The sequence below is a fragment of the Felis catus genome, chromosome A2, assembly GCF_018350175.1.
Source record: "Felis catus isolate Fca126 chromosome A2, F.catus_Fca126_mat1.0, whole genome shotgun sequence".
Classification (NCBI taxonomy): domain Eukaryota; kingdom Metazoa; phylum Chordata; class Mammalia; order Carnivora; family Felidae; genus Felis; species Felis catus.
The window spans coordinates 5,788,513-5,812,500 of NC_058369.1; the positions used below are offsets into that span (position 1 = coordinate 5,788,513).

General features: G+C 59.1%; 1 protein-coding gene across 2 annotated transcripts in view; it reads left to right on the forward strand.

Annotated features, from left to right (window-relative positions):
- The window catches only part of FBN3 (fibrillin 3), a 59,058-nt gene that overhangs the window by 6,530 nt on the left and 28,540 nt on the right, over nucleotides 1–23,988 (forward strand). For both annotated transcript variants that reach the window (XM_045045016.1, XM_045045019.1), the window contains exons 9-38: nucleotides 854–1,006; nucleotides 1,131–1,313; nucleotides 1,707–1,850; nucleotides 1,920–2,039; nucleotides 2,162–2,287; nucleotides 4,702–4,824; nucleotides 4,926–5,201; nucleotides 5,491–5,544; nucleotides 7,032–7,157; nucleotides 7,259–7,384; nucleotides 8,720–8,839; nucleotides 8,979–9,116; nucleotides 9,261–9,311; nucleotides 9,572–9,697; nucleotides 11,498–11,722; nucleotides 11,903–12,028; nucleotides 12,314–12,442; nucleotides 13,707–13,832; nucleotides 14,012–14,137; nucleotides 14,293–14,415; nucleotides 14,563–14,688; nucleotides 15,665–15,790; nucleotides 17,117–17,239; nucleotides 17,426–17,548; nucleotides 17,951–18,076; nucleotides 18,158–18,280; nucleotides 19,060–19,182; nucleotides 19,680–19,841; nucleotides 20,809–20,877; nucleotides 22,199–22,324. In XM_045045016.1, the coding sequence (XP_044900951.1) occupies nucleotides 854–1,006; nucleotides 1,131–1,313; nucleotides 1,707–1,850; nucleotides 1,920–2,039; nucleotides 2,162–2,287; nucleotides 4,702–4,824; nucleotides 4,926–5,201; nucleotides 5,491–5,544; nucleotides 7,032–7,157; nucleotides 7,259–7,384; nucleotides 8,720–8,839; nucleotides 8,979–9,116; nucleotides 9,261–9,311; nucleotides 9,572–9,697; nucleotides 11,498–11,722; nucleotides 11,903–12,028; nucleotides 12,314–12,442; nucleotides 13,707–13,832; nucleotides 14,012–14,137; nucleotides 14,293–14,415; nucleotides 14,563–14,688; nucleotides 15,665–15,790; nucleotides 17,117–17,239; nucleotides 17,426–17,548; nucleotides 17,951–18,076; nucleotides 18,158–18,280; nucleotides 19,060–19,182; nucleotides 19,680–19,841; nucleotides 20,809–20,877; nucleotides 22,199–22,324 (3,948 nt within the window). The remainder of the gene's footprint in view (nucleotides 1–853; nucleotides 1,007–1,130; nucleotides 1,314–1,706; nucleotides 1,851–1,919; nucleotides 2,040–2,161; nucleotides 2,288–4,701; nucleotides 4,825–4,925; nucleotides 5,202–5,490; nucleotides 5,545–7,031; nucleotides 7,158–7,258; nucleotides 7,385–8,719; nucleotides 8,840–8,978; nucleotides 9,117–9,260; nucleotides 9,312–9,571; nucleotides 9,698–11,497; nucleotides 11,723–11,902; nucleotides 12,029–12,313; nucleotides 12,443–13,706; nucleotides 13,833–14,011; nucleotides 14,138–14,292; nucleotides 14,416–14,562; nucleotides 14,689–15,664; nucleotides 15,791–17,116; nucleotides 17,240–17,425; nucleotides 17,549–17,950; nucleotides 18,077–18,157; nucleotides 18,281–19,059; nucleotides 19,183–19,679; nucleotides 19,842–20,808; nucleotides 20,878–22,198; nucleotides 22,325–23,988) is intronic.

Sequence of the window (23,988 nt, forward strand, 5' to 3'; positions counted from 1 at the left end):
GCTGGGATGGTACCCCAGCTGTCACACGTGCACCTGGGGGTCCAGCTGGGGAGGTAGAAATGTTTGCTTGTTTTCTCAGCCCTGGGCGAGCAGGACAGGGGCTGCTGTCCGGGGCCCTCCCTGCTGGTGGGAGAAGTTTCACTGTGGGCCACTGGCCAGGATTTGTGCGCTTTTAAGCCAAAAATACTCTTTGGGCCTGAGAAATCTGATCACTGCATAAAGCTGTCAGCCCAGGAACAGAGTGGGATGTGGAAGAGTGTCCGTGGTTCTCGTGTCTGGGGAGCCTCCGGTTCAGTCCCCCTGGGGCTGCAGTCCGTGGTCAGGAATCCAGCAGTCTGCTCCTTGGGCCTCTTCTCAAATCCACAGCCTCTTAGGTTTCCCCAGATTCCCAGGGCTGGCCGGTGAGGGCACACGGCCGCAGATACTGGCATCCTCGCTTGAGCATTCAGCCTGACCTCCCAACCCGGGCAGCCCCCCCCAAACCAAAGGGTCTTCCTCGGTGTGGTTGAATGCCCGCAGGGACAGGGAGCTTACTACCAACGCCAGCGGCAGGCATCAGAATGCTTTTACTTGGAATGAGCCCAAATCTCTCTCTCTGGGATCATCTGGAAATCTTGGCAATACGATTCTCATTCAGTGACGATCGGTCCTGTGCCCCACGGGGCGCCCTCCACTTTTCCATCCCGGCGACTTTCTTCTGAGGTGAGGTGGATGGTCTGAGCACCCCCATTCGATGGATGGGGAAACTGAGGCACAGAGCGGCAAGGAAACCTGTTGTGCAGGTTCTGCGGTGTTGGTGGAGCTGGGATTTGAACCCAGGGCTGGTAACAGAGCCTTCCCGTCCCCGTTGCAGACCACCGGGCTGGCACCTGCTTCTCGGTGCTGATTGTAGGCCGCTGTGCCGGAGACCTTGCTGGCCGTTACACTCAGAGGCAGTGTTGCTGTGACAGGGGCAGGTGCTGGGCTCCCGGCCCAGCCCCAGAGCCGTGTCCTCCGAGGGGCTCTGGTGAGTGGCCTGGGGTTGCCCCCGCTCCTTCCTCTGCCCCCCCCCTCCCCCAGAGCTCCTGCCTGAAGACTGCGGCCCCTGGGGCACGACGGAGGGCCTGGCCTCAAACTCTGCTTCCTTGCAGATGAGTTCCAGCGACTGTGCGTGCAGGGGCTCCCGCTGCTGCCCTCCTATCCCGGCCCCTTCCCTGGTCTCCCTGGCTTTGGATCCAATGGCATGGGTCCTGGCCTTGGGCCTGCGTGGCACAGCCCCCATGGCTCCAATGGGCGTGGCGTTCCCGGCCTGGGCCTTGGCAACGCCCATATTGGTGAGGCCTGGGGCTTGGGAAGAGGCATCCAAGACCCAGGGGAGGGGGTCCAGGACTCAAGGGGAGGGTCAGGGCTTTGGAGTGGGCGTCCTGGCCTGGGCAGTAGAAATGAAAGTACCGACAGCGGTCTGGGGGTGCGGGTAGATGTGGGATCTGGGCCTCAAAGTCAGGGTTCAGGCCTTGGGTAGGGGTCTGGCACCGGGTCCGGGGGGGGGGCAGGTCTCACTCCATGGTGAGGGTCTGGGCCCACAGTGGGGTGTCAGCCGGTGGGGGGGGGGTCTGCGGTTAGGACGGGACTCCAGGCTGAAGTGGGCGGGGTTCCAGCCTCCGCGTGGGCGTCCACACCCAGAGGCCGGGCCTAGACTCAGGTGCGCCTGCTGTCCCCGCCCTCAGGCACAGCCACCCTGAACCAGACCATCGACATCTGCCGGCATTTCACCAATCTGTGTCTCAATGGCCGCTGCCTGCCCACCCCTTCAAGCTACCGCTGCGAGTGCAATGTGGGCTACGCACAGGACGTTCGCGGGGAGTGCATCGGTGAGCGGCGGCCGGGTTGGGGGGGGGGCGCACCCCGCCGGGCGGGGGCTCAGGGTCCTCTGCCCACAGACGTGGACGAATGCGCCAGCAGCCCCTGTCACCACGGAGACTGCGTCAACACCCCCGGCTCCTACCGCTGCCGGTGCCACGAGGGCTTCCAGGCGGCGGTGGCCAAGCAGGCGTGCGTGGGTACGGCCGTCGGTCGGAGAGCGGGGGCGCTGGGGTTGCCCTGCCGGCGGGGAGCCTGCTTCGGCGGCCTGCGCCCGAGTCTGACCGCCTGCCACCTCCCCCGCGTCCCCACCCCCACCCAGACGTGGACGAGTGCCTTGTGGGCAGCAACCTGTGCCACCGCGGCCGCTGCGTCAACACAGACGGCAGCTTCCGGTGTGCCTGCAACGCGGGCTTCGAGCTCGGCCCGGGGGGCAAGAACTGTGTGGGTGAGTTGGGGGTGGGCAGGTGGGTAGGGGGGCTTGGGGGCTCCGGTGGCTGCCGGTGGGGCCCACCTTGCCGGTCTCCTCTGTGGCACCACCCACCTCCGTCCCTAAGGCAGAGAGAGACCCCCGCTCCCACTCCTGAACCCAGCCAGCCTGCTCGAGATCCTTCTTGCGCCGCGGCCCTGCCGCCCTTGGGAGTCGCCCTCTCCGGGGGCCCTCCCCGGCCGCAGCGACCAGGCTGGCTGGCCTGGGGCATCCCAAAGTCCACCTGGGTCCTCGGGGTGGTCCTGCACCACCCTCGTGCCGCACCTGCCAGTGCCTCAGGGGTGGCCTGCCACATGTCCGTGCCCCCCCCCCCCCCCCCCGCCCCAGCCCTTGCAACCCATCACCGACACTTCTCAGAGCGAGCGGCCAGCCTGGTGCCGCCACCACCCCTGGGAAGCCCTCAGCCAACTAACTGACTCCTTCGTTCCCTCCCTCCTGCGTTCGCTCCCCGAATCCCAGCAGGGGCTGTCCCACCCCGGTCCTGTCCTGTCCTGTCGCAGTCTGGCTGAGAGCGTGGAATCAGGGCCATGGGGTTCGGGGAGCGTGTGTGAGCGCCTCGCCCCTGCTGGTGGCTGAGGGATGTGCCCGTGGGTGGAGGGGCACATCTTGTTTCTTCACCCCTCAGCTGGTGGACGTTGGGGCTGTTTCCTCTTTTCCCAATTATGGGTATACTGCGATTGACATTCCCGCACAGGTTGTTGTGTGCCTCGCTCATTCATTCATTCACTCGTTCCTTTCTGCTTTTTTTAAAATTTTATTCTTAATTTTTTAAAATTTACATCCAAGTTAGTTAGCATCTAGTGCAACAGTGATTTCAGGAGTGGATTCCTTAGTGCCCCTGACCCATTTAGCCCCTCCCCCCCCCTCCAGTAACCCTCAGTTTGTTCTCCATATTTATGAGTTTCTTCTGTTTTGTCCCCCTCCCTGTTTCTATGTTATTTTTGTTTCCCTTCCCTTATGTTCATCTGTTTTGTGTCTTAAAGTTCTCATATGAGTGAAGTCATATGATTTTTGTCTTTCTCTGACTAATTTTGGTTCGCATAATCCCCTCCAGTTCCACCCAGGTAGTTGCAAATGGCAAGATTGCATTCTTTTTGATTGCCGAGTAATACTCCATTGTATATACAGACCACATCTTCTTTATCCATTCATCCAGCAATGGACATTTGGGCTCTTTCCATACTTTGGCTATTGTTGATAGTGCTGCTATAAACACGGGTGCATGTGCCCCTTTGAAACAACACACCTGTATCCCTTGGATAAATGCCTAGTAGTCCAATTGCTGGGTCGTAGGGTAGTTCTATTGTTAGTTTTTTGAGGAACCTCCATACAGTTTTCCAGAGTGGCTGCACCAGCTCGCGTTCCCACCTTTCTGCTTTTTTGACGTAGTCCTTTTTGCTCAGAGCGGATACTTTGATACTCATTTCTGCACCTACATCTTCCTTACAGTGAGACCAAGTTCTTGTCAACTGTCCCCCCCCCCTTTTTTAATGTTTATTCATTTTTGAAAGACAGAGAGAGACAGAGCACAAGCAGGGGTGGGGCGGAGAGAGAGAGGAAGACACAGAATCCGAAGCAGGCTCCGGGCTCCAAGCTGTCAGCACAGAGCCCGATGCGGGGCTCGAACTCATGGACCGTGAGATCGCAACCTGAGCTGAAGTCGGGCTCTCAACCGACTGAGCCACCCAGGCACCCCACCCCTTTTCTTTTCTTTTTTCAAAAATTCTTTTAACGTTTATCTTTGAGAGAGAGAGAGTGCGAGTGGGGGAGGGGCAGAGGGAGGAGGGGACAGAGGATCTAAAGTGGGCCCCCGAGCTGACAGCCCAGAGCCCGATGACGCAGGGCTCAAACCCACGAACCGCGAGGTCATGACCTGAGATGAAGTCAGTCGCTTCTCAGGAGCCCTTGTTCTCCCCTTTTCTTTGTTTGAATTGAGGGGAGATTCACACCACCACCTCCTTTATTAAAGACAGAAATTGCAGCAAAACATACATAGCCTCAAACCATTTTGACCATTTTTAAAGGGACGATTTGGTGGCGTTTCGTACAGGCTGGTGCAGCCACCACTCTTTGCCTTTGAACAAATGGTTACGGAGCACCGACCTTTGCCAGGAGGAAGACGCAGGTGGAGGCAAAGACCCCCTGCCCCCACCCGAGCGTGGCCCAGGAGCGCTCACGTTCCAGCAGACAGACTGACAGCCAAGCGGACAGAGCCAGCTGCCTGGTGGGGCTCCCAGCCCCTGGGTGGGGTCCTGGGGGCTCAGCCCTCACTCTGCTGTGCAGAGGAGAAGTGAGGGGGGGGTGCCGGTCTGTGAGCAGGGCCAGCAGAGCCCGGGGCCGGGGCGGGGCTCCAGCCTGTCCGGTGTCCCTAGATCACAACGAATGTGCCACCAGCACCGTGTGCACCAACGGAGTGTGCTTCAACGAGGACGGCAGCTTCACGTGTCTCTGCAAGTCCGGCTTCCTACTGGCGCCTGGTGGCCGCGACTGCGTGGGTGAGGCCCGGTGGCCGGACAGACGGGCTGGGCAGGGGGTGGGGTGCGGGGGGGCCCGCTGGGACCCGTTGCAGAGCCTCCCCCCACCCCCACCCCTGCAGACATCGACGAGTGCCAGACTCCGGGCATCTGTGTGAACGGCCACTGCACCAACACTGAGGGCTCCTTCCGCTGCCACTGCTTGGGGGGGCTGGCGATGGGTGCGGACGGCCGCGTGTGCGTGGACACCCACGTGCGCAGCACCTGCTACGGGGCCCTGGAGCGGGGCTCCTGCGCACGCCCCTTCCCCGGGGCGGTCACCAAATCGGAGTGCTGCTGTGCTAGCCCAGACCACGGATTCGGGGAGCCCTGCGAGCTCTGCCCTGCCAAGAACTCCGGTGAGCGTCCTGCTGCCTGGCCCAGCCTGCCTTTGTGTCCCCGTAGACCTTCCAGTTCATCACCCTGGGGGTGGGCGGGGACAGGCGTCTTGGTTCCTATGGGGTGTTGGGGGGGGCATCTCTCTGCTGGTGACTCTCCCCAAGAAGACACCGCAGGAAGTTGCTGTCTCCGTTGGGGGAGGCAATCAGGTACCAGACTCTTGCTCCACACCAAGGGGTCACGTCCTTGGGAGTGGCTTGGGTGCAGCGATGACCACTGCCCCCTCTCCCCCTGTCTCTGCCACCCCAGCTGAGTTTCAGGTTCTGTGCGGCAGCGGTCTGGGCATCACCACGGATGGTAGAGGTGAGTGGCAGCGGGTGTCGGGAGAGGGCAGGGGGGCGGGGTGCTGGCTGGGCACCGTGTCAGTTTGCAGAGGCTGTCGTAGCCCGGCACCACGGGCTGGGGGAGGCTGGGGGGCTTCAAGCACAGAAATTTATTCCTCCAGAGCTATGGAGCCTCAAAGTCTGAGATCAACGTGTAGATAGGGTTGGGAGAACCTGTTCCTTGCTTGTATTCCCAGCTGCCTGTGGTCACTGGAGTTTTGGTGTTCCTTAACTTGCAGAAGGAGCCCCAATTTCCGCCTCCGTCTCTACATGGGGTCCTCCCTGCATGTCTGAGTCCGAATTTCCCCCTTTTATGGGTATGCAATCATCCTGGAATGGATGGGGGGTCCACCCTAACGACCTCGTTTTACCTGGATCACCTCTGCAAAGACCCCATTTTGCCATAAGGCCCAATGCTGAGGTCCTGGGGGTTTAGGATTTTAACGTATGAATTTGGGGAAGATGCGACTCAACCCACAGAGCTGGAGATGGTGGGTGTGCAAAGCTGTGCTTTCTCCCACACCTTTCCCTCCTGAGCTGTGATTTTTTTTGCCCCAGTCGCTCTCCAACCTCCCTGATTCTTGTCATTCCCCCCACGACCGACAGTCCCTACCCTGGGATCCCTGGCTGATCTCCCGTGGCCACAGCAGGTCTCAGCCCAAGGAGCCTTATCTGTACAGGTGAAACCTGAAAGCAAAGGAAATTGCCCATGTGTGTGTCTCCTCATTGGTTTGCTGAATACACACACACACACACACACACACACACACACACACACACACAGAAACAGCCTTTCTGCCTGAGTGGTAACCAAAGGACTTAGGATACAGTTGATTTTCCCTTGACCGCTGGGCCATTGGGGGAGGACAGACATCTGGACCACCACCCCCTCATCCAGTTAAAGGCACTAGCTCTGGAGCCAGATGCCTGGGTTCGAATCCCAGCCCTACTGTTTACGGGCTGAATAACCTGGGGCAGGTTACTTACCCTGTCTGTGCTTCAGTTTCCTTGTCTGTGAAGTGGGCACAATAATAGGGCCTGTTTCGGGGCTGTTGTGTTGTGAGGGTCAGTCGAGTTAATATGCACAGAATGGTAAGCCCTCCGCGATGGTAGCAAGTAGGACTGCCTTTGTTCTGATCGTGTCGCCGCGGTACAAGGGTTTGCTCCAGGGGCGCCAGACTGAGGACGGCTCTGCCCCCAGGAACATTTGGCACTGTTTGCAGAAATATTGGGAAGGGTGCCTTTGGCGTTTCGTGGGCGGAGGCCAGGGACGCTGTTCAGCGTCCTACAGTGCCCAGGACGGCCCCACCGCCAAGAACGGCCCCGAAGGGCCACCGTGCCGAGAAACGCTGGTTTAGAGGGAAATGAGGCAGGGTCTGGGCTGAAGCTCGGGCCTCCGCGGGGGGACCTGGCTTCTTGGAGGCTCCTAGGAGCCCGAGCAGCCGCTCTGTCGTCTTCCTGCTGCAGACATCAATGAGTGTGCCCTCGACCCCGACGTCTGCACCAACGGCATGTGTGAGAACCTTCGCGGCAGCTACCGCTGCGTCTGCAACCTGGGCTACGAGCCGGGCGCGGCCGGCAAGCAGTGCGTGGGTGAGCGTGCGCGGCGGGCGGCGGGCGGCGGGCGGGTGCGCGGGCCTCCCCCCTCCGCAGACGCCCTCACCGCGCCCTCCCGCCCCCACCCCTGCCCCTAGACGTGGATGAGTGCGCGCGCAACAGCCTCCTGTGCGACAACGGGCGGTGCCGGAACAGCCCCGGCAGCTACAGCTGCTCCTGCCCCCAGGGCTTCAGCTTCCGGCAGGACACGGAGACCTGTGAAGGTACAGCCTCCGGGCACACTGCGTGCAGCGTGCACTCACCCAGACGCATACGCGCTCGAACACTTACGCGTGCTGCGTGCGCCGTGTACACACGCACACACACTGTCAGACGCTCGTGGATGCTGTGTGTGCACACGGACACGCCCAGGCACGTGCTGCATGTGCTGTGTGCACGCACACACTCTCAGACACTTCTGCATGCTGTGTGTGCCTACATGCACGCACTCGGGCACACACGCTGCATGGCACACGCACACACTTACACATTGCATGTGGCGTGTACACACAGGCATACATGCTCAGGCACTTGCATGTGCTGCGTGCAGTGCGTGCACACAGACATGCTGAAAGATGCATGTATGCTGGTTACACACACATTCGCACTCACATAACTCGAAGACCAGTATATTCACGACTCAGTCTCACACAGTTATACACACTCATGGGTGCGTGCACTCAAACACACGTGTACCCCCATGCACACACTCCTTCTCACGTTTTACACACTTGAACTCAGCCACACACAGTCACACCCTGAGAGGCACACACTTGTGCTTGCAGTCACCCAGTTACGCAGACTGGTACTCAGGACACACACACCCGTGTTCACACTCACAGACGTGCCCGTGTAGCTACACACACTCAGGTGCACGCTCTCAGATGCGTGTGCCCACATCCTTATGCTTTCACACACTTAGATGTGTGTTCACATGCACGCTCTTGTGTGCGCACACACATGCTCACACGCATGTTCAAGCATGCGCACACTTCGTATCGCTGTCCTTATTCCCCAGCAGTCGTGTGGCCGTGCCCCCTCTGCGTGACCCCACCTCTCTCTGGGCCTTCTGTCTTCTCTCCCTCCCCCCAGCAGCCCCGCTCGCCCTACTCCAGAGTGACTTCTGTCCCCCACCCTGTCCCATCAGCTGCCTGCTACCCGCTCCCCGGCCACATCCAGGCCTCTCCTCCCTGGGCCTTCCTCCTGCCCCTCAGTCGCGTCCTCTCTTGTGTGGTGACTCCCTTGAGGGCCACTGTTCCCATCGTGTCTGTCCCTCCACGGTGACATATGTGTGCTCCTGGGACCCCGTGTGTCACCGTGCTTGTCTGAGCGCACAGCACGATTTGGTGCAAGCACTTGGGCGTGCGTGCCTGTGCGTTTCCGTTCCTGTGCACCCTGCCTGCGTGCGTGTGCCTCCTCCAAGTACATGTGTGGCCACACATGTACCTGGGTGCATCCTATGTCACTGGACCCTGGCAGCCCCTGGGGAGACGGGAGTCCTGGTCAGCCGGGGCTTCCCCTCCCAGAGCTCAGGACCTGGTGGGGGACTGTCCTTGCAGACATCAATGAGTGCCTGTCCAACCCATGTGTAAATGGTGTGTGCCGGAACCTGGCCGGTTCCTATGCCTGTGAATGTGCCCCCGGCAGCCGGTTGGGGCCGTCCGGCACCGTGTGTCTAGGTGAGAGGCCCCAAGTCCCGTGGAGCAGCCGTGACCCTGCTGCCCGGCCCCGTGTCCCACCCTGGGGAAGGCCGGGCTTCTGTGGGTCGGTGTGCAGGTGTGGGCTGGCAGGTGACATGGGTGGCCGCCTCCCCCGCAGACAGCACCAGGGGCACCTGCTGGCTCCAGGTCCAGGACGGCCGCTGTGAAGCGAACCTGCGCGGAGCCTCCCTGCGGTCCCAGTGCTGCGCCACCCTGGGGGCTGCCTGGGGGAGCCCGTGCGAACGCTGCGAGCCCGGTAATGCCCTGGGAGCCCCCCGGGGGGTGGCTCTTGGGGTCCTCCCGGGCGTGGCCACTATGGTCGCCTGGGTGCCCGTTGAGAGAACGGGGGTCTGGATAGAGAAAGTGACTCCTGTGCCCACTCTGGTTCTCCCAACCACAGACCCCGCCTGCGCCCACGGCTTTGCCCGCATGACGGGGCTCACCTGCGAAGGTAACTCCCTGCCCCTCTGTGGTTCACCCCTCCCCGCAAGTTGCACACGGGCCGGTGCCTGTCGTGGGGGATGCCTGGGGTCCTGAAGTCTTTTGAGATCAAGGTAGAGAGTGCCCTTCCTTGGGGTCTTCCCCGAGATTCCCCAGCCCCCGAAGCTGGCACTGTCCCCTTTCCGCCTCCCCGAGGATAGCCTGGGTGTCCTGAACCCCCAGCGGGGGAGCTCCAGCCCTTGCCTCTCCCCCTTTTCCACCGCTGCCCAGATGTGAATGAGTGCGAAGTCTTCCCTGGGGTCTGTCCCAATGGGCGCTGCCTCAACACTGCCGGCTCCTTCCGCTGTGAGTGCCCCAGCGGCCTGACTCTGGACACCACCGGCCGCCTCTGCGTGGGTGAGTCCACGTGGAACTGTGCGGGGCTGCCTGCCCTCCCTCCGTGGCCCCCACGCCGGGGCCTGGAGACCCCTCCTAGGGACAGAAGGGACTGGGGAGGGGGTCCTCTGGGACCCTCTGCTCCCTGCTCCTCTCTCGTTGACGTGTCTTGAAAGACATTTGTTTGGGGGTTTCACCCTTTCACTTACCTGCCCTTTAACAAGGCTCCTTGCTAACGGTAAGCTCTCGTAAAATACCATCTGCAACTTTTATTTATTCTTTCTTGTTACCAAAAAGGTTTACACGGGGCGGGGGGGGGGCACCTCTAGCATGCCCAGGAATCTCCCTCAGCATCCAGGGCTCAAACACTCACTCTGAATGGTTCCCCGTCAGGCTCAGAGATCTGAGACGTTTTCCCCCGGGGTGAGGGTTTCTCAATGTTGCCACTGTCCACATCTTTAAATAAAAAAATTTTTTTTCAGCGTATTTATTTTTGAGAGAGAGACGGCATGAGCAGGGGAGGGGCAGAGAGAGATAGAGAGAGGGAGAGAGAGAATCCCAAGTGGGCTCCTTGCTGTCAGCACAGAGCCTGATACGGGGCCGAACTCACGAAACCGTGAGATCATGACCCGAGCCAAAACCAGGAGTCACACGCTTAATCAGCTGAGCCCCCCAGGCGCCCGCCACTCTCCACATCTTGAAGCGGACATTTCTTGGCCAAAAGCATGCCAAGCAAACAGGGCTCTGCCCGGTTTCTCCCCACAGTTGGCTAATAGCCTCCTCGTAGGTGCCTTCTCAACTTTGCTTGGCTTCTGAACCGAGTTTTAGGTGGGTCCTCCCACTGGCCCCCAAATCTAACCAAAGAAAGAAAGGAATCGAGGAAAGAGGAAAAAGCCATCGCATTACAGGACCCGTGTGCTGAATTCGGGGCCGGGTGAACAGGGAGATGCTGACTCCGGTCCCGTCTGCTCAGACGTGACCATTAGCCCCGGGCCAGGGCACCCGTCCCTGTGTGCGTCACAGGGTTCCCAGAGATTCTCGAGGTTCTAAAACAAGGTCTCGTCTTCAAACTGACCTGCCCGATCATGCATTCCTTCGGGAAACAGAAGTTTTCCTAGACCAGGTGTTCAGCAAACGTTTTCTGCAAAGGGCCAGGGGTAAATATTTTTGGCTTTGCGGCCACACAGTCCCTGTTGAAGCTACGGAGGTCTGTCGTGTCGCGCAAAAGCAGCCACAGGCAATTTGGAAACAAAGGATGTGGCTGCGTGTCAATAAAACTTTATTTACAAAAACAGGCAGCCGACCCCCAGGCTTGCAGTTAGGCTCTCTTGGACTCTCGTCTCTGGTCTTGATGGAGGCTTATCTGGCATCGGATTGTTCTGAGGGCATCTTGCAGATCAGACACACACTCTGGAGCCAGATGGCCTGGGGTGAACGTGGTTCTGCCTTTCACCGTGTGGCCGCGGACAAGCTACCTAACCCTTCTGTGCCTCAATTTTCTTGCCTGTAAAATGAACATGATGCTAACATTTTCATCTTGATGTCTATTTTGAGGATTGCATGGGTTGGGGAGCTTAGAACAGTGCCCTGCCCATAGCAAGCACCTTAACACAGCAAGGTATTGCCACTAAAATGTTGCATGACCTTGTTACGGAAGTGTTACCGCTGGGTGATGTAGAATGTCGATAATGGCACTCCCCTTGCGCCCTTCCTGTTGGGGAGGGAGTTTCAGACAGGTGCTGCTGAGGGAGACCTCATCAGCCATGTGACAGCAGGCACACCGTGGCAGGGGTGGGACCCAGTGACTGTCCCTCTGTGTAGACGTGCGCCTGGAGCCTTGTTTCCTGCATTGGGATGAGGACGAGTGTGGGGCCTCCCTGCCCGGCAAGTACCGGATGGACGTCTGCTGCTGCTCCGTGGGGGCCGCCTGGGGGGATGAGTGTGAAGCGTGCCCAGAGCCGGAGTCCCCGGCATTTGCCAGCCTATGTCCCCGGGGACTAGGCTTCGCCAGCCGGGACTTCCTGTCAGGCCGGCCCTTCTATAAAGGTGTGTTCGGGCGCGGGGAGCCTGGAGGATGGGGAGAGGGCACAGCACAGGCAAAGGCCCTGTGGTGGGAAGTGTGTTTGGGAGAGAGCAACGCGTCTGCAGTCAGACGTGTGAAATCTCAGGGGCAGACCCAGGGACGCTGGAGGGGTTTGACTGACATTTCGTGCTCCCGCACCGCAGACGTGAACGAGTGCAAGGCGTTCCCCGGCCTCTGCGTGCACGGCACCTGCCGCAACACCGTGGGCAGCTTCCGCTGCTCCTGTGCCGGGGGCTTCGCCCTGGATGCTCGGGGAAGGAACTGTACAGGTATGTGCCCACCCCGGGGGCGCCTGCAGGAGTGGGGGCTTCGGATCACACATGGGGTCCAGACCCACTCTTGGTCCTGCTGCCTTCTCTGGCCCTTGGGGATTCCGACTGTGAAAGGAGGGGCTGACAAAGGCGACCTCCGGGGTGGGGGGAGTTCCCTGCCCTTCTCTGATGTGCAGCAGCCACACCTCCGTCCCCATCCCTGGCTCAGCTCGGCAGCTCGGGGCTCCCGTGTAGCCTCCTTGTCTACAGACACGGAGGCCGGCCTTGCCCCTCTCTCCCCAGACATCGACGAGTGCCACATCTCCCCTGACCTCTGCGGCCGGGGCACCTGTGTCAACACCCCGGGCAGCTTCGAGTGTGAGTGTTTCCATGGCTACGAGAGCGGCTTCATGCTGATGAAGAGCTGCATGGGTAGGTGGCCGCGGGGCCATTGCGCGGGTGGCCCCGGGCAGGGTGATGCCTGTAGGGTCTCGGGGCTGAGGGGAGGGATGGTGAGGGCGTTGTTGTGATGGGCGAGGTGGGAGGCGCAGGTGTGGGGAAAAGCTGAGACCCAGCAAATCTGGGCGCCAGGTGGTGGCATCCCCAAAGGCAGCCGGATGTCGGGTCTGTCATGCAGAGTTGAGTCCTAGGGACCCAGATTTGGGTGAGTTCTCCCAGAGCAGGTGTAGCGTGAGAAGAGGAGGAGGGCCCTGGAGGGAGGAGTTCCCCCCTTCCTTCCCTCCCTCCCTCCCTCTTTCCTTCCCTCCTTCTCTCCTTCCCTCCCTCCTTCCCTCCCTCCCTCCTTTCTTCCCTCCCTCCCTCCTTCCCTCCCTCCCTCCTTTCTTCCCTCTCTCCCTCCTTCCCTCCCTCCCTCCTTCCTTCCTTACTTCCTCCCTCCCTGCTGCCTTCCTGCCTGCCTTCCGCTTTTTTCTTCATTCAGTGAACATTTCATGCACCTCTACTGAGGGGAGCCACAAGGAGCTCAGTAGCAGACAGCCAGGCTCTCGGAGCTCATGACCTGATGGGGAGACAGATGTTGATAAAATTAATTCCTGGAGAGATGCAAAATGGCCACTGTGAGAAGCACTTGAGAGGGCCACGCGGTAGGGTAGAGTGTGGTCCCCCAGGGGGGATCTTGTTCTGTGGGCCTTGAGGTTGTGGCTGAGAGTGGGAGTAAATGTGGTGAAGAGGGGCTGCAAGAGCAGCCTGAAGGGAGAACAGTAGGTGCAAAGGCCCTGGGGTGGGCCTGAGGGATTGAAGGGGTTTCTGTACGGTGAGCCAGGTGGAGGAAACAGCAGGTGCAAAGGCCCTGGGGTGGGCCTGAGGGGTGGAAGGAGGTACTCGAGACTGGAGTTTGAGGCGGGGGGTGGCACAGCCTGCTCCTGGTGATGCCTGCACCTTGCCTCCCTGCGGAGTCCTACAGGGTTGCTTCTCAGGGCCTCCTTCAGTGACTCGAGGAGTGTCGGCCTCATGGCCCTGATTCTCCTGAGGATTCCAGCTTCCTTCTTGGGCTGACCTGCCCCTGCTCCTCCCAGCGCACACCCCGCTCCCTGGGTCATCAAGCCCAAGCCTCCAGGCTCTCCCGGCCGTGGCCAGGGTGACGGGGCTGGGGACCGCAGGGAGAAGTTTCCCACGAGCCACGCCGCGCCCACCCTGGTCGGTGCCTTCACACCCGCTCTCTCTTGCACACGCGCAGACGTGGACGAGTGTGCGCGGGACCCGCTGCTGTGCCGGGGAGGTACCTGCTCCAACACGGACGGGGGCTACCAGTGTCAGTGCCCCCCCGGACATGCGCTGACGGCCAAGGGCACTGCCTGTGAGGGTGAGTGTGCAGCAGGCATGCGAGCGAGAGTGGTGTGGTGTGAGTGAAAGGTGGGCATGTGCACTTGTGCGTGCCCTGTGAGAGTGTGTGAGTGTGTGTTCGAGTGTCTCAGGGACCCCACGCTGGGTCATCGCCTCTGCTCACATTGGGCCCCCGCCGGCCACGTGCTCCCCCCGCAGATGTTGATGAGTGTTCCCTGAGTGACGGCCTGTGTCCCCATGGCCACTGTGTCAACGTCATCGGGGCCTTCCAGTGCTCCTGCCACGCTGGCTTCCAGAGCACAGCTGACCGCCTCGGCTGCACGGGTGAGACTGCGCCCACCTGCCCCACGTGGGCACCAGCCCCCAGCCCCCAGCCCCAGCCACTGTGGCGGTCCTTCCTGGCCTCAGTTCCAGACCCCACTCCTGCCCTCCCCCCCCCCCCATCAGCCCCGTGCTCGAGCCTGCCCTGCCTCCCACAGATATCAACGAATGCCACACTGGGAACGGTGGGTGTGATGTGCACTGCACAAACACCGAGGGCAGCTACCGGTGTGGCTGTGGACACGGCTACTCGCTGATGCCCGACGGGAGGGCGTGTGCAGGTGCGTGGGATAGGGGATCCAACCTAGCTTGGCCCAGGCGAAGCCGGCCAGACCTGGGATAAGCCGCTGACCCCGTGACCAGGTCCCCGGGGGCTGCTCCTCCGTCCCTGCCCGCCTACAGCCCAGCCCCCACCTCTGCTCCCCCAGACGTGGATGAGTGTGCGGAGAACCCGGACATCTGCGACGGAGGCCAGTGCGTCAACGTGCCGGGGGGTCACCACTGCCTGTGCTATGAGGGCTTCGTGGCCACGCTGGACGCGAGGGCGTGTGTCGGTGAGGAGCCAGGACAGTGGGGCAGAGGAGACAGCGTCCGACCTCACACACCAGGCCTTCCCCAGGGGGGCGCGTAGGCAAGACAGACACCGGGTCCCGTCCCCGTCACATGCAGGCGAGGGAGACAGGCTCTGCAGCAGCACGTGGCAGTCTGCGCGTGGCCACCAGTGCCCAGAGCCGACTGCCACGCACCAGGGCCTGGGGGCTCGGATTCACAGCAGCAGATACCCTGAACCTTGCTCTTGAAGTACATCTATTGAGCACCACTGTGTACCTGATACACACCCCGCTCCCGGGGCTACGTCTCAAGATTGTCACACGCCGAGGCGTTTTATGCAGGGGGGGGGGGGGCGAGCTCGATGGGAAAGGGCGCTCAGAACTGTGTTTTCTGAGACCCGTTCGGGGACCGCGGGCTGTTCAGGCCGTGGTTACCGTCCTCCCCTGGCTGCGGGGCGTCGCGGGGCCCCGGGAGCAGATGCGTCCTGGGTGCCCCATCAGGGCAGCGCTGGGGCCCGAGTGGGGAAGTTCCAGGAAGGGAAGGTGTAATTCTCTCCGAGGAGAGACGTGTGTGCAGCCCCAGTGCAGCTCAGCGTTCCCGATCGCGGGAGTCTTAGGAAGCCCTGAAGCACCTCGGCTCAAATGACACAGGGAACCGTTTACTGCTCCACGCCCCTCTTGCTGCTCCCTGTTGGCATAAAGGCTCTGAAAAGGCCCGTAAGAGAAAAACCCTAACTCTGCGCGCTCTAACTGTCCTCAGCTACAAAATCCTTTTGGGAACTTGTGCCCAGTGTGTCCCACAGGGTACGTGCTGGAAAACGCGGACAAGACAGCGGTCCGGTGGCGGAACCAGAAACGGCGTGCAGTCCCGGAGACGGGCACCCAGAGCCTCCACGCGGGGGAGCGGCGTGGCAGGGCACCCGGCAACGCTCGGGCACCCCCTCCGCCCTCACCTGCTTGCCCTCCTGTCACCCCGCAGACTTGAACGAGTGTGAACTGAAGCCCCACCTTTGCCTCCACGGGGACTGTGAGAACACAAAAGGCTCCTTTGTCTGCCACTGCCATCTGGGTTACATCATCAGGAAGGGGGCCACGGGCTGCTCCGGTGAGCTGGCGGTCGGTGGGGTGTGGCACAGGGGGCTCCGAGGGGCCAGCTCGGGGGTCGTGGGGTCCCTGCCCCGTCCCCCGGGGCTGAGCACGGCCAGAGTTCGTTCTCCCACATTTCCGCGGGTAGGGCCTCGTGTTCAAGCGGGAACAGGACCCAGTCGGGTGCCCCTGGGGCTCCCCTCTAGCCCCCAGCTCTGCGGGCCCCAGGTGTCCGTGGCAGCGTTCCCAAAGCATGCCAGCCTGATGACGCGACACCCTACGGGGGCGAACGTTTCCACGGTTCGTTAGTCAACTGACTCAGGCTCCTAGCGCTGTCGTAACAAATTCCTACCAGTCTCAGGGCTCAGAACCGCAGAAACGTATTCTCTGTCCGGAACGGTTCCCGAGCCCAGAAATCTGAAATCAGCACGTCTGCAGGGCTGCGGGGGCTCAGAGGGGGAATCTGTCCCACGCCTCTACTGCCTTTGGCGGTGGCCAGGAGTCCTCCATGTGCCTCATCAGCGTGTCGCTCTACTCTCTGAGTCTGTCTTCACGTGGGTTGTCCCTGTGTCTGGGTCCAAATTTCCCTCTTATGAGAATGCCAGTTGCTGGATTAGGGCCACCAGAATCCAGGATGACCCCATCCTAACCTGGTTACATCCACAAAGACCCTGTTTCCAAATAACGTCCTGTGCACAGCTTCCGGGCATTAGGACAACGCGAACGTATCTTTCTGGAGATACACTGATGCGATTATTTTAACGCGTGTTAGAATCCAACGTTATGTAGCAGCCTCAAATCCATGACTCTTTAGAGCCTGTTGTTGATGTTAAAGTTGGCTTTTAAAATACATTTACCTAAGTAACAGTGAGGAAGCATGGGAAGCAATGTTCGGGAACCAGGAGCTCACTTGGGTGGTGGGTGGACATTGCAGAGTTACAAGGGTGAGGCTGACTTGGCTGAGGGTCCGAGATGCTGGTTTAGAAGGAAATCCTGCTTTAGGGCGACGACGTATGCATTAGGATGGCTACTCTTCAAGTCTACCCTGAGACTCTTACGTTCCTGTTTCAGATCACTTCAGAGGGCTGCTGGGAGTCGTGCCTTTGGGGTTTGGGAGTTTTCCTCCTGGGCTCTGGGTGACGGGGGAAGCTCCTGAGGTGGGTGGGGGGCTTTCTGGGCCGGCCCTCCCCCAGGAGGGTCCTTGCCCTTCCCCTGCTGCTGTAGTACCTCCCTACTCTGGACCCGAAGCCCTGTTTCTACAAAGCCCAGGCCTTGTGGGGGTGCCGCGTCCTTCCTCTCCTCTCCTGGTCCAGACCCTCCCGTGACCGGGTCCCTCTCCCTGCAGATGTGGACGAGTGTGAGCTTGGGGGACACAGCTGTGATAGTCACGCTTCCTGCCTCAACGTCCCTGGGAGTTTCAGCTGCAGGTGCCAGCCAGGCTGGGTGGGGGATGGCTTCGCATGCCACGGTGAGTGCCTGGGGGCAGGCGGTCTGGGCAGAGCAGCTGAGGTAGGTGGGGGGCAGGAGGGAGGCGGGGCGGTGGGGGTGGGGGTCTGGGCCCAGGGGTGTCTGTGGGGGTAGAGCTTGGAGGGTCCGCCTCCCTGCAGCCCCCCCAATGCGCACACTGGGGGGCCCCGGGCTCCGTGTCCTGCAGACCTGGACGAGTGCGCTTCCCGGGAGCACCAGTGCAGCCTGAGGGCCGACTGCCTGAATGTTCCTGGCTCCTACCGCTGTGCCTGCCACCAGGGCTTCACCGGGGACGGCTTCTCCTGTGAAGGTGAGAGTGGGGTGGGGCCCGAGGGGACAGCCACGGGGGCTGGGTTCCAACTGAAACCGATCCCACCTGGTTTACGGCGTCGGGGTGCTGGAGATGATGTGACTTCATCCCCGTGGGGCCACGGGCCAGGCTGAGTCACGGGGTGGGCCGTCTTCTCCCCTGGACTCTGAATGCATGGAGCCTTCTGGACGTGGAGCACAAGAACACTAGCTTACTTCCCGGTGGCCCTCCACCCGGGTCCCGCATGACCAGGTCTCCTGTCTTCCCGAGTCGGGGTCTGAGTTCCCGGTACTCCCTGGAACCCTGGGTGACCGTGAAGGGTTTGACCGGGGCCCCCTGCCCCCGCCCTGCATGGGTCCCGGCCAGCTGGCCCCCAGCCCTCTGCCTCTCGGGGTCCCGCAGACAGGGACGAATGTGCTGAGGACGTGGACCTCTGTGAGAACGGGCAGTGCCTCAATGCCCCCGGCGGGTACCGCTGTGAATGTGAGATGGGCTTCAGCCCCACGGAGGACCACCGCGCCTGTCGGGGTGAGACCTGGGGCTGCCAGGCTGGGGGACACAGCAGGAGCAGGCTGCCAGGCAAGGCGGGCTGACCTGGGGTCCCCACAGACGTGGACGAGTGCATTCTCGGGAACCTCTGTGTGTTCGGGAGCTGCGAGAACCTGCCCGGAATGTTCCGCTGCATCTGCAGTGAGGGCTATGAGCTGGACCGCGGTGGTGGCAATTGCACAGGTGTGGGGTCAGCTGGGCTGGGGGGTGGTAGGAGGGGCAGGGCTTACTGCCTCCCTGCCCTCAGATCTCTTCTTGAATGTCCTATTCTGGAGGGGGGGGCTTGTCTGACCCCCATCTCCAGCAGTGCCCCCATTGATCCGTGTTCCCATCAACCTCTTCCGTTGGCATCTATCGTCTTCTGAATCAATGCAGTGAATGAATGGTGTACTCCCTCCACTACTACCGTCAAAATGACCTCCCACTTATGTATTTAAAACGGGGGTCAGCAAACTTTTCTGGCAAACGACCAGATAGGAAATATTTTTGGCTTTCCAGCCATACAGTCTCTGTCACAGCTACTCAACTGCCTCGTAGCTCAGAAGCAGATACACACAGGCAGTATGTAAATGAGTGGGCGTGGGTGTGTGCCAATAAAACTTTATTTACACAAACAGGCAGGGGGCTCTGGCCCACCGATAATAGCCTGCCAACCTGTGGCTCGAAAGCATGTTCTAAATGTTGGGCTTTGTAGGTTGGCTGCGTGGAACCCATGACACAGGAAACTTTAAAGGGGCAAACCTCCCTCCCAAGTGGAACAGAACAGGGAGGAGAGGGGGTTAGACAGGCCAGGGCAGACCCTGGAGGCTGCTGTCCCTTCAGGCTTTCTTCCCAGGGGAGGACATGGCCTCACTCCACAACCCACATCCAACATTGAGGGCTTCAGCTTCCCAGGAGGAAGGTGGGAGGGAAGTGGATTGAGGGAGGGCTCCCGCTGACAGCATTCCCCACTCCTCCACCAGATGTCAATGAGTGTGCAGACCCTGTGAACTGCATCAATGGCCTGTGTGTCAACACCCCCGGCAGCTACCTCTGCAATTGTCCCCAGGATTTTGAGCTGAACCCCAGCGGGGTGGGCTGTGTGGGTGAGTAAGCCCTTGGCTCCAGCTGGGGATCTGATGGCAGGTGAGCTGGGCGGAGCTCAGATTTACCTGTTCTTGACAAACAGGACCTTTGCCAGCCCCTGATCAGGGCCACTGAGGATGTGTTCTTGCACACCCTTCCACTCCTGGGGTGTGCGCGCACACACACACAGCTCCCTGCCCAGGGACAGTGTCCCTGTCCATTTGTTCAGACATCCCCTCCTGTCCCTGTGCTCTACACACTCATACATACATGTACACACACAGTCACACGTGTGCACATATACACGTATGCAGAGGCACAGCCATGCACACGGGTACAGGTGTACACGCAGCCGCGAGGCAGAGCCAGGCACGCATGCGCACACGGCCGCGAATCAGAGCCAGGCACACAGGCACGCATGCGCACACGGCCGCACGCACAGTTACGCAGAGAGGTGCAAACGCGCGCGCCCTCGTCTCTCCTGCCCCATGCTAACCACCCCTTTCTGTCTGTTCAGACACCCGGGTCGGGAACTGTTTCCTGGACACGCATGACCGAGGGGATGGTGGTATCTTCTGCGCTGCTGAGATCGGGGTTGGCGTCACCCGGGCTTCTTGCTGTTGCTCCCTGGGACGGGCCTGGGGTAACCCGTGTGAACTGTGCCCGCTGGCCAACACCAGTGAGTCTCCGGGTGGTGGTGGGGGACACAGGCGAGCACTCCCCAGGACTTCGGGGGTCATCTGTGCTAAGGGAGGGACACTGAGAACCAGAGAGGGAGAGGGGCTCGCCCTGGGTCACACAGCATACCTTTAGCAGTTCATCGGCTGTGCCTCCTCGCTCCACGTCTCTCTCTGCCCTCCCTTCCTGCAAATTCTCTGTGTGTTTCTATTCGCTTGCTTCCTCAGTCCGTCAGCCAGCAATCATTGAGAGTTCCTCCATGCCCTGTGCAAGGGGCTGGGGACCCAGAGCAGGATGAACCACAGCACGGCACACTGCCCCTCACCTGTATACCAGTGGTCCCCGGACTGTGGGAGTAGAGCTATCCTGAGGGTTTGTCTGAGACACAGTGGTGGCCAAGGACAGGAAGTGGATAAGGGAAGACTTTTCAGGACAAAAGGCTTAAATGAGGTTTTGAAGGATGAGTAGGAGTTTTCTAGGCAGAGCAGGGGGAAGGGTCTGTGATGCTGTGGGAACAGCATGTGCAAAGGCCTCAGGTTCACACACCTGTCCACCTATTCAGGTGTGTGTGTGTGTCTGTGTGTGTCTGTGTCCATGTGTATATGTGATATCCGGGGTCTTTCTTTCAATGGGGAAGATTTGCAGTCACACTGGTCTGGTTTTAGATCAGAAGAAATCACCCCTTTCCACCCCCAGCTGTTAGCACACAGTCCATCTGTTCATATGTTGAATGTGAACACATGTTCACACACACACACACACACACACACACACACACACACACTGCCCCACGTTCCCAGATTGGCTGAAGTCTCTTGGTGCCGAGAGGCTGAGGAGGTAAGGGGATGGAATTGGTGTGGTAGAGGGATGTGGGACCCATTCTGGAGCCCTTTTTGGGAGACCTCAATTCCCATGCCTCCCTTGGGCTTCACCCCACAGCCCCTCAGAAGAACCTGTTTCCTTTGCAGCCGAGTATAGAACCTTGTGCCCAGGGGGCGAGGGCTTCCGACCCAACCCCATCACTGTCATTCTGGAAGGTGAGCTCCGGGCAGACTATCCACTTGCGTACTCAGTGAGCTTTTTCTCATCCCTGCCTCGCCAAAATGCACAGTTGCGGGACAGGGGCACATCCTCCCTCCCCAAGGCCAAGCAGTGAGGCTAAACTGTTCTGTTTTTGGTGAAGTCTTTGTTTTTTCTTTCATCCGTCTCTTCTTCCAACTGTTGGTTTATTGATCCGTCCTTCCAACAACCTATCCATCCACCCATCCATCCATCAGTCCCCCACCCACCCACCCATCCATCCATCATCCCCATCCAGCCACTCACCCACCCACCCATCCATCCATCCATCCACCCACCCATCCATCCATCCATCCATCCACCCATCCATCCATCCCCCATCCAACCACTCACCCACCCCATCCATCCATCCATCCATCCACCCACCCATCCATCCATCCACTCACCCATCCCCCCATCCATCCATTCATTCATGCATCCCCCATCCACCCATCCATACATACATTTCTCATTCACACACACACCTGTCCACTTACCCATCCTTCTTTCCCTCCTCCATCCACACATACATACTCCCCCATTCACCCATCTACTCATCTACCCATCCACCCACTTCCCACTCATAAATTCCCCATCCTTAATCCTTCCCCCTTCCCTTCCTTTCTCCCACTATTCTCCCTCCCTTCCTTAATTCCTTCCTATTTTCTGTGCATACATACATCATCCATCTACTCACCTATCCACCCACCCATCCGTCCATCCATCCATCCATCCATCCATCCATGCACTTATTCATCTTGTTGATTCACTTCTTATTCATCCACTATTTTTTATATCCATCCATCCATCCATCCATCCATCCATCCATCCATCCATCCTTTTTTAAAAAGTAAGCTCTATGCCAATGTGGGGCTTAAACTTATGACTCCCAAGATCAAGAGTCACATGCTCTACTGACTGAGCCAGTCAGGCATCCTTCATCCATCCATCCTTTAATAAACAGGGGGTGAGAAGATTGGAGAATTCCATCCACAGGGAACTATGTGATGGATGGATAGATGGATGGATGGATGGATGGTTGGATGGATGGGAGTGTGGAGTAGGAAATGAAGAAAAAGGGGATGAATTCAGGGTGACCTTGACTCAAGAGAGTCTAGGTGCAGCCTCCAAGGTGGACCCTGGCCTGAACGCTCCAAATAGCCCACACCTCTCAGGTATTCTTGAAGAGGCAGGACTGGCTCCTCCAGGGCCTTGGAGAACCCAAGGCAGGGTGTGGGTGTCCCCCGAGGCCTCTGCTTGGGTTTAGCGGCCAAGCACGGCTTCTTCACTTCTTGACAGACATTGATGAGTGCCAGGAGCTGCCCGGGCTGTGCCAGGGGGGAACCTGTGGCAATACCTTTGGCAGCTTCCAGTGTGCCTGCCCACCCGGCTACCACCTCAATGAGGACACCCGCATCTGTGAGGGTGAGTATACACCTTCCTCTCTAGCCTCACCTCCTCCTCAGGTGCCGGGGCCTGAAGTGCCTTTAGGGGCTCTACTCACCTGCCTTGCTGCCTGGGGCCCACTGGGAGGGTGGAAAAGGCTTCATCAGAATCCCCCAGCCTGCCCTCTGCTCTGCTCCCTCCCTCTCACTTCCTGCCCACTTGGAAATGGCCTGGCTTTTCTATGGCAACCATTCCCTTCCTCCTTCGGGCAAAAGCTGACCAAGTCCCAAAGCTGAGAGTGGGAAGGGACAGACACAGAAGGAATAGCCACACCATTCCTTCAAACAGCGTTCTACCTGTCTCCTTCCTCCCCTCCTTTGGGCATCACAGTAATGACCAACAGGAAACTGGTGTTTGTGACTGTGTGTCACCCTCGCACTGAGCATCTTCAGTTGTCATTTGTTCAGTCACCACAACAGCCCCGTGAGGGGGATGTTCCATTTAGGATCCCATTTTTCAGATGCGGAAACTAAGGTTCAGGGAGATGAAGTAACTTGTCCAGCTAGTAAGTGAGCGAAACCCAGCCATTCTGGTCCTTGAGACTGAGCTCTTCTAATGCAGTATACTAAGTTGGTCCGTCCACCCACCCACCCATCCACCCATCCATCCATCCATCCATCCATCCATCCATCCATCACCCACCCATCCATCCATCCATCCATCCATCCACCATCCATCTATCTATCCACCATCCACCCATCCATCCATCCATCCATCTATCCACCATCCACCTATCCATCCATCCATCCATCCATCCACCCACCAATTCATTCTTTATTTTCCTTTTAACGATATTAATTGAACACCTATATGTAGCCAGACACCAATACCAACACACAAGGACCAATACCAACACACAAGGATAGAATACGTATCTTTTCCCTCAGAGCAGTGCTGTTTATAAACTCTAGGAAATAAGGAAGGAAGGAAGAGGTCTAAGATCAAAACACCAACCTCCATTGTACGTGGAAGTGGAAGCTGTCACAGCAGAATCAGAACCTAAATACTTGAAGAATGTTTTATTCCTTTCTGCCTCCCCGTCTCTCGGGACATCAAGGAAGAAAGAGAAAGGTCCAATCCACAAATAAAAGTCACAGGGCAGGGAGCCTTTAACCAGATCACTGACCTTGGATGTGCAGCCTTGCCGGGCTAGAGGTGCACTTGAGGGCCGCAGTTCTGTGCGGTAGCATAGAATCCTATTCTCCAAAGGGCCCACACTTGGCTTAATGCTTTGCTGTCGCCACCTTGAAACTCTTTGTGGGTCTTGAAGCCCCAGTGTTCATTTTCCACTGGGCAAATTCTGTAGCTGGTCCTTGTCAGATAGTTTGTCTCACACCCGGAATCGCTGGGCTGCATGGTGATTCTGTTGACTACTCTGTTGTGTTTGAGGAACTGCCCAACGGTTTTCTGCAGCAGCTACAGCTTTTTACATTCTCACCAGCAATGTACAAGGGCCCCGGTTTCTCCACATCCTCACCAACACTGGTATTTCCCATTGCTCAAAGTTACACCGTCTAGTGGGTGCAAAGTAGCATCTCATTGTGGTTTGGATTTGCATTTTTCCCTGATGACTGATGACTAAGGAGCATCTCTCCACGTGCTTACTGGTCATTTGTATGTCTTTGGAGTAGTGTCTGTTCAGG